The following is an 18989-nucleotide window of genomic DNA, read 5'->3' on the forward strand; positions in this document are numbered from 1 at the left end:
TTAGTTTTACACTTTAAAATTAAGCATATTGAAAATTTCACAATAAAAGCCCTGAATATTTTTACATGACGTAATTGCTCTTTTTTGGCTTTATTTGACTTTTTCATCCAAAGCACTGTTACACATGGTATTACTTTGGCCCTTTAAAATGAAGCTTAACAAAAATTTCAAAATAAAAGCCTTGAATATTTTTACATCAGCTACTTGTGTTTTGAGCATTATATAACTATTTTAACCGAAGGACTATTACGCTTGGGATTAGTTTGGCCCTTTGAAATGAAGCATCCTGCAAATTTCAAAATAAAAGCCTTGAATATTTTTACATGACGTAATTGCTCTTTTTGGCTTTATTTGACTTTTTCATCCAAAGCACTGTTACACATGGTATTAGTTTGGCCCTTTGAAATGAATATTAACAAAAATTTCAAAATTAAAGCCTTGAATATTTTTACATCATGTAATTGCTCTTTTTGGCTTTATTTGACTTTTTCATCCAAAGCACTGTTACACGTGGTATTAGTTTGGCCCTTTGAAATGAAGCTTAACAAAAGTTTCAAAATAAAAGCCTTGAATATTTTTACATGACGTAATTGCTCTTTTTGGCTTTATTTGACTTTTTCATCCAAAGCACTCTTACACGTGGTATTAGTTCAGAACTTTAAAATGAAGCATACTGAAAATTTCAAAATAAAAGCCTTGAATATTTTACATGAAGTAATTGCTCTTTTTGGCCGTATATGACTTTTTCATCCAAAGCAATGTTACACATGGGATTAGTTCGGAACTTTAAAATGGAGCATAATAATAATTTCAAAATAAAAGCCTTGAATATTTTTACATCAGGTAATTGCTGTTTTTGGCTTTATTTGACGTTTTCATCCAAAGCACTGTTACACATGGGATTACTTTGGAACTTTGAAATGAAGCATACTGAAAATTTCAAAATAAAAGCCTTGAATATTTTTACATCAGGTAATTGCTGTTTTTGGCTTTATATGACTTTTTCATCCAAAGCACTGTTACACATGGGATTAGTTTGGAACTTTAAAATGGAGCATAATAATAATTTCAAAATAAAAGCCTTGAATATTTTTACATGACGTAATTGCTCTTTTTGGCTTTATTTGACTTTTTCATCCAAAGCACTGTTACACGTGGTATTAGTTTGGCCCTTTGAAATGAAGCATTCTGAAAATTTCAAAATAAAAGCCTTGAATAATTTTACATGACGTAATTGCTCTTTTTGGCTTTATTTGACTTTTTCATCCAAAGCACTGTTACACGTGGTATTAGTTTGGCCCTTTGAAATGAAGCATACTGAAAATTTCAAAATAAAAGCCTTGAATATTTTTACATCAGCTACTTGTGTTTTGAGCATTATATAACTATTTTAACCCAAGGACTATTACGCATGGGATTAGTTTGGCCCTTTGAAATGAAGGTTAACAAAACTTCCAAAATAAAAGCCTTGACAACATTTTAAATCGTACCGAACGGTGCACGTCCGCCTCGCTTAACGTTCTTGCGGTTCTCCGCGTGCCACTGATCACGTCGCGGCGTCCTTTGGCGTCGACGCCGATTTGTGGCGCGACGACGCCGGGCCCATGCCCGACGGGCGCGCCTTGGCAGGCCCCGGCTAAATTTCTTCCGAAATTTTCTAGTTATTCTTTATTTTTCATCCGTAACCGTTAATGCGGCTCATACCGCTGCGTGCACACCTACAAAAGAGGTATCAAAACGTGCAGAAAATTCACGCCATTCCAGCTATTACTTTTGGTGGGATTCGGGATTAACATGGCGACATAATTCGCAAAAAACTACGAAAAAAACCCCATTATAACTCAATGGGAAAAATCCTAGAAATACCCTATTTTTGAGGATTTGCTGTGTCGTCACAAATTCACCTAGAAATGCCATTCAAATTTCATTTTGTAGATACGTCTGTGATCTCTTCGAAAGTGAAGACGGCTCGTCGATACCAGTTATGGTTTGTCCACAATTTGCCTCTAAGCGACCCAAAGTTTCTCATTTTTGCTCATATTAGAGTGACAGCCGACCTCGGTTCATATCTGGGCACAACATTTCTTTCTCTCATCACTGTAAATGCTCTGAGTGAGGTACAGATATGAATCTCGGGACTATCGCAGAAGACACATTGAACTGTCATACGCTTAAAACGCTTTTCGAATATGTATTACGGTTCCCGAACAAGAAGGATTTGTTTCCAATGCTTTTTTTCAGTAAAGTGTGTTTGCTCAAACACACTTGTGTGTTTGAGAGCTCACAGCTCAGAGCTCACACCTGCTGAGACCATTATTTGCCATAGCAACGGAACTCAAGAGGCTATTGGCTGCTGGTTAGGACTACGAATACGCATCGTTGTAGTTCTATCTATCCTCAGTTGAAACAGATCAGGACTGAGAACTGGCCTTTACAACTACTTGCTGCTTTGGGCTGTATATAACTGATTTAACTCAGTAACTGTTACACATGGGATTAGTTTTACACTTTAAAATTAAGCATATTGAAAATTTCACAATAAAAGCCCTGAATATTTTTACATGACGTAATTGCTCTTTTTTGGCTTTATTTGACTTTTTCATCCAAAGCACTGTTACACATGGTATTAGTTTGGCCCTTTAAAATGAAGCTTAACAAAAATTTCAAAATAAAAGCCTTGAATATTTTTACATCAGCTACTTGTGTTTTGAGCATTATATAACTATTTTAACCGAAGGACTATTACGCATGGGATTAGTTTGGCCCTTTGAAATGAAGCATCCTGCAAATTTCAAAATAAAAGCCTTGAATATTTTTACATGACGTAATTGCTCTTTTTGGCTTTATTTGACTTTTTCATCCAAAGCACTGTTACACATGGTATTAGTTTGGCCCTTTGAAATGAATATTAACAAAAATTTCAAAATTAAAGCCTTGAATATTTTTACATCATGTAATTGCTCTTTTTGGCTTTATTTGACTTTTTCATCCAAAGCACTGTTACACGTGGTATTAGTTTGGCCCTTTGAAATGAAGCTTAACAAAAGTTTCAAAATAAAAGCCTTGAATATTTTTACATGACGTAATTGCTCTTTTTGGCTTTATTTGACTTTTTCATCCAAAGCACTCTTACACGTGGTATTAGTTCAGAACTTTAAAATGAAGCATACTGAAAATTTCAAAATAAAAGCCTTGAATATTTTACATGAAGTAATTGCTCTTTTTGGCCGTATATGACTTTTTCATCCAAAGCAATGTTACACATGGGATTAGTTCGGAACTTTAAAATGGAGCATAATAATAATTTCAAAATAAAAGCCTTGAATATTTTTACATCAGGTAATTGCTGTTTTTGGCTTTATTTGACGTTTTCATCCAAAGCACTGTTACACATGGGATTACTTTGGAACTTTGAAATGAAGCATACTGAAAATTTCAAAATAAAAGCCTTGAATATTTTTACATCAGGTAATTGCTGTTTTTGGCTTTATATGACTTTTTCATCCAAAGCACTGTTACACATGGGATTAGTTTGGAACTTTAAAATGGAGCATAATAATAATTTCAAAATAAAAGCCTTGAATATTTTTACATCAGGTAATTGCTCTTTTTGGCTTTATTTGACTTTTTCATCCAAAGCACTGTTACACGTGGTATTAGTTTGGCCCTTTGAAATGAAGCATTCTGAAAATTTCAAAATAAAAGCCTTGAATAATTTTACATGACGTAATTGCTCTTTTTGGCTTTATTTGACTTTTTCATCCAAAGCACTGTTACACGTGGTATTAGTTTGGCCCTTTGAAATGAAGCATACTGAAAATTTCAAAATAAAAGCCTTGAATATTTTTACATCAGCTACTTGTGTTTTGAGCATTATATAACTATTTTAACCCAAGGACTATTACGCATGGGATTAGTTTGGCCCTTTGAAATGAAGGTTAACAAAACTTCCAAAATAAAAGCCTTGACAACATTTTAAATCGTACCGAACGGTGCACGTCCGCCTCGCTTAACGTTCTTGCGGTTCTCCGCGTGCCACTGATCACGTCGCGGCGTCCTTTGGCGTCGACGCCGATTTGTGGCGCGACGACGCCGGGCCCATGCCCGACGGGCGCGCCTTGGCAGGCCCCGGCTAAATTTCTTCCGAAATTTTCTAGTTTTACACTTTTCTGGAAGAAGCAGTAAGCTGTTTAAAAAAATACAACTGTTATTCATCTTTTTGGCTTATCTTTATGAAATCAAATGAGATCCATTCACAGAAATTTGTCAATGGTACACAATATGTGGTATCTATTTGAAAACGCTCGATAAGCGTAGTTTCGGCTTCAGAAAAGGCCAAACAGTCGAGTGCTCCGCAATATACTTTAATTCTGCTTATTTTCCAAAGAGTCTTTATCGTTTTACAATCTCTCCATTGTATCAGAAAACAAAAAAAAAGAAAAATTCAGGCATTCTAAGTCCCTCATCTAATGAAAACATTTTTTATCTTTTATGGTTTATAGCTTCACAATTTAGCAACTTTATCAAATTGCTAATTTAAACAAATTTCTAACACTAAAAATAAAAAAAATGTTTCCTTTTTTAAAGATTATGGATATGACTCATTATTTGTCGCAATATGTGGCATAATTTAAAATGTTTAGCTTTGTTAATCTACAAAATAGAAAGTTCAGCAAATCAGTATTCATCACTTCCTCAACTGAGAAAAAAAGTGTGAAACAAATATATGGATATAAGAAAAACCTACAATTATTGGTGTTCAGTTCCAGTCAGGAATGTCATTTTAGTTTTGAAATTACTTATTTGAACTAATCAGTGGGGTTTGAATTCCCACTCTATCGGTCTCAGCCGTTGTGTCTTTGGGCAAGACACTTAACCTGCCTGCTGGTCAGAGGGCCTGGTGGCGCTGGTGCATGGCAGCCTCTCCTCTGTCAGCCTGCCCCAGGGCAGCTGTTGCTACAAACCAGTAACTTGCCACCATCAGCGTGTAGGTGTGTGTGTGTGAGTGACTGAATGTAGTGTGAAGCACTTTGGGGTCTTCTGGACTTGATAAAGTGCTATAGAAGTACAGGCCATTTACCGTCTCCTAGCATTATTCTGGCTGGATTTTTTTCCCCAACTCTTGGTATTTTCTCTGTAGAAATGGCTCTTTTAAACTGCTAACAGAAAACGGCCTGCAATTTTGCAGCAATCTAGGAATCACTAGCGCTCAACTCTGCCATGCAAGCTAATAGAACATTAGTTACTAACATCAACATGAAATAACAAGCTTATGGACAAGACGGAGCAATCTCCTCCAAAATTGACATCTCCAACTTGACTGACATGTCAAAAATGGACAAGTTAATAATGTAATGCATCCATTTAGAAATACCAACTGTGTTTTCATATGCAGTGTTTTGCCAACATTTTAAGCTTTGTAATTCTGAAATAATAGTTTTGTTTTCAAGACACAAACTCAAAATAAACCAAACTTTCTGTTGTTTCTGGCAGTGTTGTATAAAGTACTGAAATCTCAGAGTCAAGTAAAAGTACAAGTACCTCTCCAAAATATGACTTTGGTAAAAGTCGAAGTCACTGACTGAAATGTTACTTGAGTAAAAGTCTTAAAGTATCTGAAACTTCTTGTACTTAAGTATGGAAAGTACTGTAAAAATGGATGTACTCAAGTAATGTAATGAAAAGTACAAGTAAAAAGTAAAACAAAGCAAATGCAGTTTGAATGACATTTTTTATATTTTGGTAAACTTGTCAAATACACTTAAAATAATGTACACAACCAAGTGCAGGCAAAATTGAACCTGCTAATAGATATACCTGCAGGCATCATTTAGTTAAGAAAATTAGGTGCTTTACCTATAGCACAAGGTTAACTTAACCTGCTTTACAACTGAACCAGCTTCTTAGTATACCCTCCAGGACAGAAAATACAAAGTTTTTGTAAGCCTTAAGTTTTCCCTTCAAGTAAGGTCAGTGCTGAAAATGAGAAAAATAAATAGTACAGAAAATGTGGCCAACATGAAGAAAAAGAGCTGTTACGATTACTCTACTTCACAAATCAGTGAATCAGTCAATAGGTGGTGCACACAACTGGTCATTATGCAAAAAAAAAAAAAAAACCCAGAAAACTTAGGAGCGCGGGGGGGGGGGGGGGGGGGGGGGGGGGGGGGGAGAGATGCTGCCCACTGACGCGGCTCAGGGATTACGTGACACGCAGCGCCGTGCGCAGTGCCCTACAATGCACTGTAAGCTATGTAATGTGTTTTGAGGCAATTGACCAAAATCCCGGACAATTTTTAAATTCCCCCCGGACATCTTTTTAGGTCTGAAAAGTAGGACATGTCCGGGAAAAAGAGGACGTCTGGTCACCCTATCACCAGCTGGTGGTTCCCCTGGAGCCGTGTCCGACGTAGTTGCAGTCGTTGTGGTCTCCGTCTCCAGCTCCATGTGGCTGTTCCTGATTGCGAGACTTGCTTTCTGTTTAATGGGAGAAGCGAAACAGGTGTATCCTATTGGTGGTGATGAACAAGCCCAGGCAAGCAGGCTACGGACTTTGTTCGGTAGCCTACTTGCTACTTGCTAATCAGTAGGTGGGGTCAAAACACTTCGTTTCTCTCTCTCGCTTTTTTGTAACGAGTAACTAAACCACACATTGAAAATGTATCGGAGTAAAAGTACGCAATTAAGTTCGGAAATGTAGTAAAGTAAAAGTGAAAGTCATCAAAAATTTTCATACTCCAGGAAAGTATGAAGTACTCCAAAATATACTTAAGTAAAGTAGTGAAGTATTTTTACTTCGTTACTATACAACACTGGTTTCTGGTCAAACCTACAAATAATGCAGATGTATAAAAATAGGATTTATTTTTCTATGTAAAAATCCCAAAAGGTTGCACAAACTACAGGGGGAAAAGGGACAGATAGGTTGTGCCAAATCAAAGAAATTATCAAAACAGGGCCTATTTATAATCTACATTAAGTGAAAACTAAAAGAAAAGAAAACCCTGCTAATCTGATCTAACAAAAAGGCTCTCCAAAACAGTACATGAGTGGCACCAACCTACTTATCTAGTGTATTTAACAGAAAATACTGATGTGATGGTAATGCACAGGACACCCCAGACTTACCTAGTCCACAAACCTGCAAGTGACCTGCTTGGGTCCTGATTCGTTCTTCTCAAATCCATGAGCCAATCAGGGCAAATTGGCACCAGTTTTCACTCTGAACCTGTGGAGAGACAGGAAACAAAAAAGACGGGGGAACACAAACAGTCTGGCAGATATGTAACACCTATCTATAATGTTGGATTGAAACAGCAATAATACCCAAAAATTGAACCATTGTCTGAGGCCACTTCTCTTCAGTGTGATAAATGGGAAATTTTATCCTGAATGACCATAACGTATACCTGCTTGGAATTTGGTATTGTATCGTTTGGAACTATGTGCTCATATAGCTCAAAGAGAGCAATTTTGCAGCTTTATACATACAGTTTAGCTCTCTGATGCATAACATTTGAAAATATACAGTTATTCATCCGACAATATTGAAGCAATGCTTTTGCAGCTAACTTATAAGAAGCAGTAAATGTCTTGCATTAGTCAGGCGGTGAGCATCGTTACGCTGGAAAATCAGCTCTGTGTTGGTTCAGTTTCACTCTCATGCTTTTTGTAATCCATTTCAAACACTATCTTCTTGGTCTGGCATATAAATTCTCTAAGGCAGGTTCTTTTTACTTCAAGAAAATTAGACTATTGTAAAGATGGTTTTGGCAAATGTGGAGATCATATGAGGTGAAGGGTTTATTTATGATAAAAGTGAACATAAATATATTTTTGCCAATCACAGGCTTGTGAGCTTGTGTGCAGTTTCACATTCATTCCGTTATCTTGTGTTGATGATTTTCTAAATTCAAACAGCTGTACTGAATCAAACTGTCTCATTAGCAGTCTGATTAAAGCACATATTTAAAACCCACTGCACAACAAATGCAGAGGGACTCTGAAGTTTTCTCTTTTATTATTATCACACACTGTGACTATTCTGACCATAATTCTTAACTAAACTCTGGTATTTTTGTATTTTTCAATTCAGAATAACATGTTTGCTCCCTGTGTTGTTGTTTTACATCATTCCACATCACATCCATCTCACTCTAAAATTGTGCCACTGCTTTTGTAAGGGATCTTCTGTTTCCTTTCTCTACGTTGACCTGGGGGTGGTAAGAAGGTCCAGCTGTCTCTCAGTTGCTCACTGTTGTGTTCTCATCAGTCTAGCCTTCTTTCCACTCTGTTTATTTTCTTTCCCCCTGTGCCTCTGTTTAATAGGAAACTGATTCAAATCAGGCCTGTACTGACCGACCTCATGTCAAGATGTGCAGGAGCAAGGCTGAGTCAGTGCAAGAGGGGGTGAGGTGAAAAAAACGAGGAGGAAAATGTCTGTATGGCCGAGGAACAGAATCCATCGATATTTTGCTTTAATATTTTTCTTGAAGCAAAGAGATTGAAGTCGTGCTTGTTTATTCAGTGTAAAATATGTTTAAAGCAGAGAGAGAGATGCACTAACAGAATGTGCGCGTCTCCTTCCTGCTTTGGTTGCACCAGCTGTGTTTCTTTTTGCCTTGTAGAAAGAACAACATGTCCATCCACATTGTACTAAAGTTTTCTGAAAAATCCATCACTTAATCTGATTGTGTAAGATATGTTGGCAAAATATACATATTCATTTTGAGTTTGTACCTATCATCCACATGAAAGCACACATTTTGAGAGAACGATATAAAAAAATACATCCGCTAAAGTCTTGTGTTTCAGTGGTGCACAAAGGTTCACAGCTTTGAATAAATAACACTCCATCATCTTCTTATACATCTGGTGCTGTAGCATATGCAATTTAGTCTCCAACTAAACCAGACAGGGTGGAGTTTTGAACAAATTAAAAAACTCCAAGGAACAACTGTCAAACAATACCATTACTTAGTCTCATGAGACCCTATAGAGCTGATGTGTTTTATAGATGAAGATATACTCACATTGGGTTGACAAATTTTAGAAGTGGCTCCAACAGCAGGGAAGGAAGACCGACCTATTTTCTGGCAGTAGTTATTTGACCACTGGAGATGCAGTAGTTATTGCATCTCCAGATGATTAAGGATGCAATAAGATAAGCATAAGTGGCAATATAAGAAAAAAATTAAAGAGCTGGAACATGTACGAGACCGCAGCAGCGATGATGCAGTTGTAAATGTTATCTGAACTTAAAACTTTAGCTGCATGAAGAAAAGTTTCATATCTCTTGCTGGAAATTCACAAGCTGTCCTCAGGATCTTCTTAATTTGTATTTTGATATTGTCCCTAGCATAGATGTTTCAGCATCTTTGGGGTTTCTGCTTTTTTGAGATAAGAAACAAGGGTGAACCTCAGATTAGTCCTTTGATACTAACTCCATTTTTTTATTTTCAAGAAAGCCATGCATACTGGGAGCAATGTGGGTTAGGATTAATTAGATCAGAACCTCATAAAATTTATCTTATAAACTGATAAGGCTAAGGTAGAACTAGATAAAGAAATTATCTAAATATGATGAGCAAACTACTACAGCAGTTTTTCCATTTTAATGCTTTGATGTACTAACGGCTGTATTTAAAGTTAAACAATGATTCAATAAACCTTTTATGTTCTGATGGCAGATGCATTGATTTATTTTTATTTTTTGGACTTAATCGTAAAATTAGGGATGCAAATGTTTTTCACTTCTATTTTTGTATCAGCTGCTCTGAATTCTAAATTGTTGCATTAACAACAGATTCTCTGTTAACTTTTTATATTCTCATGGAATTATTTGGGAAATACGAGTCAGTGGACTGTTTACTATGTCTGGATTTCTATCATTGAAATTATTAAGATAAACTTATTTATCTCTCTACCAAATACCAGAGTAAACAGTGAAACTTTATGTTTTTCCCCTGGCACATTTTTATTTTATTTATTTTTTTGTAGATTTAATAAAAGTCAAGCTGACTACTAAATAAACTGCAAATAAAACTGAAGTCCATGCTTCACAGCCAACATTCTGCGTTTGTTGGTTAAAAACATGGCTGGTAAAGACATTGTGCTGGAACAAAACTTTGCATTGAGTTTTTTTGTAAGAGTTTGCTGAATTAGAAACAGGTTTTAATGATGGAAAAAGTAATAAAAACAGCCAGTGGCACTTCTTTTAGCTGCCTCACAGTAGAAGTTGTTGGGTACATCCTCTTAGCTGGCATCATAACACAACCTGGGTGGTGCAGCTACCAGCTGATCTCTGACCTGCTGTTCCTCCTTTCTTTGAAACACCACATGCGTTTTAGGTAGTTCATATAGAGCCAGATCAATAGAAAGCAAAACAGCCTGCATTGGTGTGTGTATGTGATAAGAGCATTTCTGTGTGTTTTGTCTTCTTTCTTGTTGGCCCGCATTATTGATGCTCCTCATGCATGACTTGCATTTACACACTCCCGCTCTCTCTTGTGGTGTGTGAAATCATAGTCAGTGGTCTGGTTTGATGTTTACAAGGCCGTACAACAGAAAGCTCCCTTGAGCATACGCTGATGTTAAGACTCAAGAGATCTCCTTTTGTTTCACTCAGTGTCTTTCTTCTCTGTCCTCACTTTTCCATGTGCTTCACTCATCTGCTTTTACCGCCGTTTTTGTTACTGTGTCTCTGTTCCATGGGACGGGTTTTAGGAAGTAAACTTTTGACAGTTAGATTAATGACGGCAACTGGGGGGTTTTCTTAGCGTAGAGCAACGACCTTGCTCTCAATACGCAAGCACAGCACAGTGGAGCACCGCTTTCCAATAAACAGCCTCAAGGCCAAACACATATTGGTCAGTTCTGAACTGAAACTGAAAGTTTTATGTAACTTTTTTTCAGCTTTACAGTTTTTATGTTGTTTACTCTCAAACTCTCATTTTTCTGCATTGTGAAGAAAAGGTCAAACTGAGTCTTGCATTAGTCTCAAAGCAAAGCATTGAAGATTCATGCAAAAATGTTGAAAATAATTAGCATTTCTGAAGGCATTAGAAAGTGGATTGAGTGTACCTAAGCTGGTATTTGCATTCTTGTTAATGTTTTTTATTATGCTTTGTTTTGGGGGGAAATTTGTATTCCCAAACCCTAAAAGAAGAAAGAAACATTTGACTGACTTGTTTATGTGCATTTCTGTTTCCGTTTGGCTGTTGGGACTTTATATTTGTGGACATCTTGAAACACAGGATGGAAGGCTATTGTTCTTACATTTTAACCCTCTATGGCATGACTTTTTATTTTTGTGGGGAAGAAATATTTTCCTGCATTCTTTGGGAGCTTGGTGGTCCCTAATTACATGTCAATCATAAAATCGGACTCTGACACCTCCTGGAACCAGATTTGGGTTTGTTGCCTCAGGGTAACATTGGTCTAGAACACCAAGATTGTCTACACTGATTATGAGAAATGAAATACAAATCAAACAAAAACTATATTCATAAAAGAACTATTTTTTGGACAAAAATATGTCAAAAATCATGCCCCCCAAAAAATAAAATAAAGGAGCAATGTGAGGTACAGCTATGTGGTTTGTTGCCTGAGGGCAACGCCATGCCATAGAGGGTTAAATCCAATAGTGGAGAAAGCCAATTCCACATGTGCATGAATCTGAGAGCCAGCATGGCAGTGCTCATCACCCTGGATGCTTTTGTGCTGCATCTGATCCCAAAAATCAGGCCTTCCTTGAAGCACACATTGGGACACTGACACATCTGCTGCTTTTGGTTTCTATGTGAATTCAGAAAAAAAATTGGAGTCGAAAGTTAAGCACATTGAGGAGGGCTTATTAGTGATATTATAGACTGTATAAAATGGGCTTTGCTTCCAGCAGTGAAGTGTAACCAAATCCATTGTATGAATCAAGACATGAGAGCCTACAATGATCGGGCTTTGTAGAAGCTTTCAGAACTCTTGAACCTTTTCACGTCTTTGTGACAATATGACAAATCTGATTTGGGTTTGATCCTATAGACCACGCTAATGTTTTGAGTAAATGTGAATTACTCAATTCACTAAAAGCTAAAGCATTGTTCTGCACTAATCAGTCCAATTTTGCACAACTGCACTGTGGCACACTGCTGTACATATATTTACATATACATATCTGCATTTTTTTTTTTATCTTTGCAAGGACTGCTCTTAAGTTGCTTTTATATTAACAGCATTTCATATTTTTACAATGTATAGCATTTTATATTTTATTTTTATTTTATCTACAACTACTACTCAGTGGTAGTTGTTATTGTGTCTTGTCTCTATGCTGTAACTGTGAAGTAATTTCCCTGCTGGGATGAATAAAGTACTTCTATTCTCTTCTATTCTATTCTATTAAAATGATTTTAAAGTTGACCAATAAAAATGTGAAAAGTATGCCAATGAATAAAGTATTTTCCTGGCTTCAGACATATGCCAGTTAGTAAATATCTGCAGGTGTACTAGAAGGCCTAAAACATTTATTTGGAACACACGTGTCACAAAATGCTACACAATAAGAATAAACAAACTGAATTCACAGCCATTTAAAACACAGAAACACAAAATTTTATAAAGCTACTGGCCTTGCACTCCACAAAGAATGACAAGAAGAAAACCAATGTTGAAAAAAGTCAGGCTTGAATTCACAGGTTTTATAAGGAACTTAAGGAATGTTTTGAAGAAGGTGCTCTGGTTACACAACACCAAAACTAAACTTTTTGGCCAATATGCAATATGTTGAGCAAGGCAGAAAACTTAAACTTGTGCATCATCTCAAACAGAAGAAATATGTATGTTGCCAATTGATTGTTTGAAGACCAACATATTGATGTAATAGAATGCCATAGTCAAATTCCAGTTCTAAATTCAATTAAGAATGTAACAGCTCTCTATCCACTCTTACCGGACTTGAGCTATTTTGAGAAGAAGAATTGGGAAAAGAAATGTGGATAGTTTGTGTTGATAATGCTGAAAAGACTTGCAGTTTTAAATGAAGTGAAATGTGCAGTCTCTCTATGTCAAAATATTGACATAGAGAGACTGACTACAAATACACCACAGAATTATTTTCTGAATTTTATTAGTAAAAAATTATATAAATCATATGTCTGTTTCCCCAAATTTCTGAAATATGTGTTATGGATTCCTAATCTGTCTTAAAATCCCAAATAAATTTGTAGTGTTATGAATATTTTTACAAGGGACTATTGATGCACAGAACATATTGTTATTCTCATGTTCTAAGCAGCATTTTTTCCTACAATTTTTTCCTGAAGAACCTTCTGAATAAATGTAAAATAAGAACCTTGAAAGCCATCCTTACAGTAACTTATTATGTTATTTTGCTATGCTCCATAACCCTGACAAGAAATCAAAAATAATCCATACTTCTTTGCCAAACAGGGCAGAGTTTCTGAAAGATTTTATAAAAACAATTGTTCTTACAAGCAGAGACAGCAGGCTTGGAAGTTAGTTATAAATGTTTCTCCCTCTTTTGAGACTGAGAGGCAAGAATGTTGTATTTTAAGCATTGCTTTGAATAGTTGTTGTTTGTGTTTATGTTTCTTAAAGGACGTGTCCTATTTTTGACACAGTTTCAGGAGGTCGTACAACTCTAGCCAGTTTCAGGTGGCAGAGTGAGCCACTCCAATCAGACCTACTCCACTCTGCTGCAAGATGCCTCTTTTGATATTATTAGCACAGCTTTGTGCTGCATTGCGAACGGGAACTAGGACACAAATTACTCTCATTACTTTCTGAAAATTATTATTACAATGTGAGTAGCAAGAAATGCATTGCATGAGAGCTCACACTTATATTGAAACAGAGCTCATGGTGCAAAATACCGAAGTGATTCATATACATGCCCTCTGTTTTTTACATTCTCTGGATAAGTGATGCAATATTTGATTAAATAAGATATGCAGATATGTGTTATTACGTTATTAGAAATTGCTTTGTGTTTATTTCAAATGCGACAGAGACAAATGAAAGGAGAGAAGAAAGGGAGAAAGGTGAGGAAAAATATTTAAAGACACATTTAAGCAATAATACCAGTCAACACTCTAGAATTCTGCTTTCACACCTGCAGAAAAATGTGGGAAAAAAAAAAAAACAAGAGATGAAATTATTGAGATTGTGTCATGTTGAAGTTGCTCTGTTCCCTGTATCTGTGCCAGCTTAAAAATACATAAAATGGCAATAAGAGTGTTTTACATAATCAAAATTATAACGCACTTTCCCTCCTCTTCTTCCTTTTTTTTACTTAGGGATGCTAATCAAACATGGCCTGTAGTGTTAAATTTCCCAGAATTCATTGGTTTTGTGGCATCATTAGCATCAGTATTATTTCACGGTCCCCCATTGATCTTTAAATTTAGACATTAATGCATTTGGCTAACTGCTGCAATGTGGCATAATGCACAATAGACTCTAGATTCTCCACTGTTATTAGAATATTTGCAATATGAAAGGTACTGTATACATACAGTGTATATATACAGTGTATATAGGTGATGGAGTACAGCATTTAAAAGTCTACTAAAAATTTTGCAAGAATCAATATCAGTATGTTTTATGTATGGCCGGGGTATACTGTTTTTTTTTTTTGGGGGGGGGGGGTTGCTGACTTATCATTCACTTGCTGAAAGGATCATTTTCCAATGTTCAAGAAATTTGTGTTCATAGCTACACCTGAAATTGAATTAGTTGTGTGTATTAAGCTCTGTAGTTATCTTCATTCATGTCTCCAGCCTTCATATAAATATTATAATTGCCTTTCATAAACACAGATTTTAAGAGCACTGTGTTCATATTGACTTTTGCTTTGGTTTGACTGGCCAGAGGACCTCCTTTCTATTTATCTAGTTAGTAAAATATGTGGTGTTGTTTCCAGAGAATGAAAAAAGAGCAGTACACATTCCTGGTGGGGTTCCTGGGCTGTTAACAAAGGCTAGAAATGCTATGACTGTGTCTCAAGACATCAAGCAGAAAGTAAATGCCTGGACACAGACATTACACAAATGTTTCTTTTCGTATGCTAAATACTTCTAAGGCATTGTTTGATTTCTAAGTATCTAGTAAAAACTCGTTTTTACCTTATTTTAAAGTATAGTTTCACCATATTTACTGATGCAGAAACAAAAATATCAATTCATTTATTTTTCTGCTCATGTTGGACAGCAGCAATTGCCTTTGTCTTCTATAGGTGAATATTTTCCATCTCTGAAGGGCAGAATATCTTGTTCTTCCTTCTGTTCATTGTAATTTTTGTGATTTCAGGTGAAAACTGTCATGATTTGAGTTTTTCTCTGTTTATTTAGAGTTTTCTGTGTCTCTGAGTCCCCGTGTTGTCCTGTTTTCCCCTTGATTGTTTCCCAGGTGTGTCTCATTGTGTCTCGTTCCTTGAGTGTATTTAACCCCACCTGCGTTCTTTGTTCCTCGTCGGGTCCTTGCCTAAGCTGTCAAGTTACTCTTTTGTAGTCGTGCGTCCCAGTCAAGCCTGTCCATTCGTGTCCCCAATTGCTACCAGGTTGAGCCTTAGCTTCCACTCAGCTGTTCTGCCTGGAGGTTGGATTGTTTTGGTTGGCTTATTCACCATTAAACATTCTTTTCTCACTTCAACCTGGTCCTACCTCGTCTGCCTCACCACCCACCACCGCATTTTGTGACAAAAATATTTGTTACTCCGAGTTTTGTAAGTGAAGAGTAAAAACATGCTTGTCATGCTGCACATTAGACAATTGATGGGTAAATCTGAGAGATTTTGGGGAAAAAAAGACACAGGCTGAGAGAATTTGTAGATTAGACAATACAGTAAAAACAAACACTTAAAATTGCAGCTACTGGAAATTGTATTCAGTGTTGCCTGACAAAAGGAGTTTGTTAGAAAAGCTGAATCCAAATTAATTTGCACAGGGTCAATCAATTTAGTTTGTTATTCATTGTGTGTGCGTATGTGTAAACATGGTTTATTTGGACAATAGAACTGCTTGCAGAAGTTTGAATTTATTGTGAATCTTCCTTAATCCCACTAATGTTTGGTTGAATGTCTCTTACCAGGTTGAACCTTCTCTACACACTTTGTAGTCATAAACAAACTACAGCAAGGAGATTTTAAATTTAAGCGCAACCTTTATCCTGTTCAAGTACAGCTCCAAAATTTAGAATTTTGTGGAAAAAGTTTATGAAGTAAAGTCATATAGATTTGTTGGACATAGTGTGAGCTATTTTAAGCTGTTATTTCTTGAAATGTTTGTTATTATGGCTTACAGATCATAAAAATCTAAAATGCAGTGTCTCTGTAAATTATATCACATAAAACCAATAAAGTATGTTTACTATATGTATTTAATACTTGGTTGTGCCTTATTTTGCATAAATGAATGTATTAATGTGGTGTGGTTGTGAGAGGATTGTCAAGCTAAATCTATTGGAGAATTTTTAAGAACTTCATAAGGAGTCAGCTGAGGCTGGAGTCAGCACATTGAGACCTATTGGTTTTCTTCTACTATGAGATAGAATCTTTTCTATTAGGGCATCATAATGTTAAGGTTGAAAAAAAAATACAATTGCGACTGTATTCAGACACAAAATCACCCATAATCTTAGTATCTACACACTGTGAAAATAAAAAGCTATTTGTGTGTTGAAGTGTGTCTGCTGCTATTTCTCTTCCAGGACTGGCTGAGTAGATTTGGCTACCTCCCGCCCCCCGACCCGGTAACCGGCCAGCTGCAGACCAAAGAGGCGTTGACCAAGGCCATCAAAGCCATGCAGAAGTTTGGAGGACTGAAGGAAACTGGAGTATTAGGTACATTTGTGGGCGTTTGGATAGATCCTGTACAATCTGTTTTACTTTGAGACTGCAGAGGATGTCAAGCTAAGTAACTGTGAAACGAAGTACAAATATAATGCAGTCCTAGCAACAAAAACACAGAGAGTAGCTTTACAAGGAACTGAATCAATATATCTTAGACAAAACACTGAAAGGTAATATTTATTTGGGTTCTATTTACTGGATAGTATTGCATTGCACAGCTGTCTACCCACCACAGGAGAGCTTGTAAACATGAATCACACTTGCTGTCACAGAGAGAGGGGGAGAGAAGAATGACAATACCTCCACGTGCGTACTGTATGTGATTGATGATGCTCATACGTGGGAAACAGAACAGTATATTGATTAGCATGCATTCTTCTATTCTCTCCATGCAGTATTCTCATAATTTCCTGCAATTTGCATTGGCAGTCTTACTCACTCATAGGCACCACAACCCTCCTCTGCAAATACTGCCATTATTTATCTCCCACATATACAGTAATGGAGAGTAGATTTGAGTTGTAGAGGTTTGTGGAAAAAATAATGTTCTAAATGGCAGACACCATAAAGAGTTTTGTTGCACATGTAAGCAGATATCTTCAAAAGCTTATGTATTTTATCATTTAAATGGATTTAAAATACATTGTGTTGATGCACATATGTTTGCATTGGAACACCTGAATTACCAGGGTTACTGGTGCAGCCAATTCTAAATACAGAAAATATTCAGCCTTGATTGCAGATTAGATGCATTCCTCTCCAAAGACACTCAAAGCATTGAATCTTTTTCAGTGCCGTTATAAAAGTATTTATATCTGTTGAATATGTATATGTTTGTATTTTACTGGAATTTTATTTAATAGATGACGTGGAAGTGGAACGAAAATGATACATGGTTCTCAAAATGTTTTACAAATAAAAATATGAAAAACTTGATGTCTACAGCCATCCTTTACTTCTATTACAGGTGCAAGTTTATGATCGGTCAGACTGGATGGGGACATCTGTGGACATCACTTTTATTAATCTGGCAACAGATGTACATTTAGATTTAGGTTTGAACTTTGACTGGGCCATTCTACGGATGAATATTATTTGACCTGTACTCCTCCATTTTTCTAAGTATTTTTGTTACTCTCATGTCTTTTGTAATCATGTAACTTTGCTCCTAGTACTGCCCTTTACTTAGCTCCACCCATCTATCCATCAACTCAGACATGCTTCCCTGTCTCAGTTAAAGAAAAGATTCCCTGCAGCATGATGGAGCCACCACCGTGTTTCCCTGTCACATAGTTCTTTCCATGCTGATGAGTTCAAATTTGGTCTCATCTAACCACACTACCTTCTTTAACATGTTTGCTGTGTCTCTTGTGTGGCTTGTGGCAAACTGAAAACGATTTTTCCCCCCTACAGTGGCTTTCTTGCCTCCCTCTTATAAAGGCTAGATCTGTGGAGTGCATGACTCATAGCTGTCTTCCACCTTAGCTGTAGATCTCTGCAGCACCTACGTTATCAGAGATACAAAATAAGGTGCATTCTTAACATTTCCAATTTTAATTTGAAAATAAAATTGAAATTATGTACATTATTTACCTTCCACTTTTACCACATAAAATCTCTAAAAACTACATTCAGGTTGTTGTTTGTAATATGACAAAATGTGATTAAGACTTTAGAGGCATGTACACTTTTTAAAGGCACTATAAGCGGAGATTATAAAGTTGTTGTTTTTTTTTTATCATGGAATGTCATTTTAGTTTTTAACTACTTCCTCTCACCTTCATTGTCCTTCAGACCAAGCCACACTAGGTCTAATGAAAACACCCAGATGCTCTCTGCCAGATGTCTCTGATCCCAACGTGACGGCGGGGCGCAGGAAACGAAGCTTGAATACACAGAACAAATGGAATAAGAGGCACCTGTCGTGGAGGTAGGACATTTTTTTGATCAGCTTACATGAAACCATTAGCTCACGTTCACCCAAAAATTTCTATCAAATAATCCTTAGATAATAACCAAAGGTTACAAAGCCTTCAAAATAGAGCATCATATTATTTCTTGTTTGTTTAATCACTATAGTGTATGTTTGGACCAACTACCATGTTGCAGCTCAGTAAATTTATTT

General features: G+C 36.4%; 1 protein-coding gene across 1 annotated transcript in view; it reads left to right on the forward strand.

The window, feature by feature from the left end:
• Positions 1-18989, forward strand: part of LOC102231908 (matrix metalloproteinase-17-like) — a 112126-nt gene that overhangs the window by 45256 nt on the left and 47881 nt on the right. Inside the window, exons 3-4 of the mRNA XM_023338875.1 lie at positions 16723-16855; positions 18659-18794. Of these exons, the coding sequence (XP_023194643.1) occupies positions 16723-16855; positions 18659-18794 (269 nt within the window). The remainder of the gene's footprint in view (positions 1-16722; positions 16856-18658; positions 18795-18989) is intronic.

This window comes from Xiphophorus maculatus, chromosome 8 (assembly GCF_002775205.1).
Source record: "Xiphophorus maculatus strain JP 163 A chromosome 8, X_maculatus-5.0-male, whole genome shotgun sequence".
Classification (NCBI taxonomy): domain Eukaryota; kingdom Metazoa; phylum Chordata; class Actinopteri; order Cyprinodontiformes; family Poeciliidae; genus Xiphophorus; species Xiphophorus maculatus.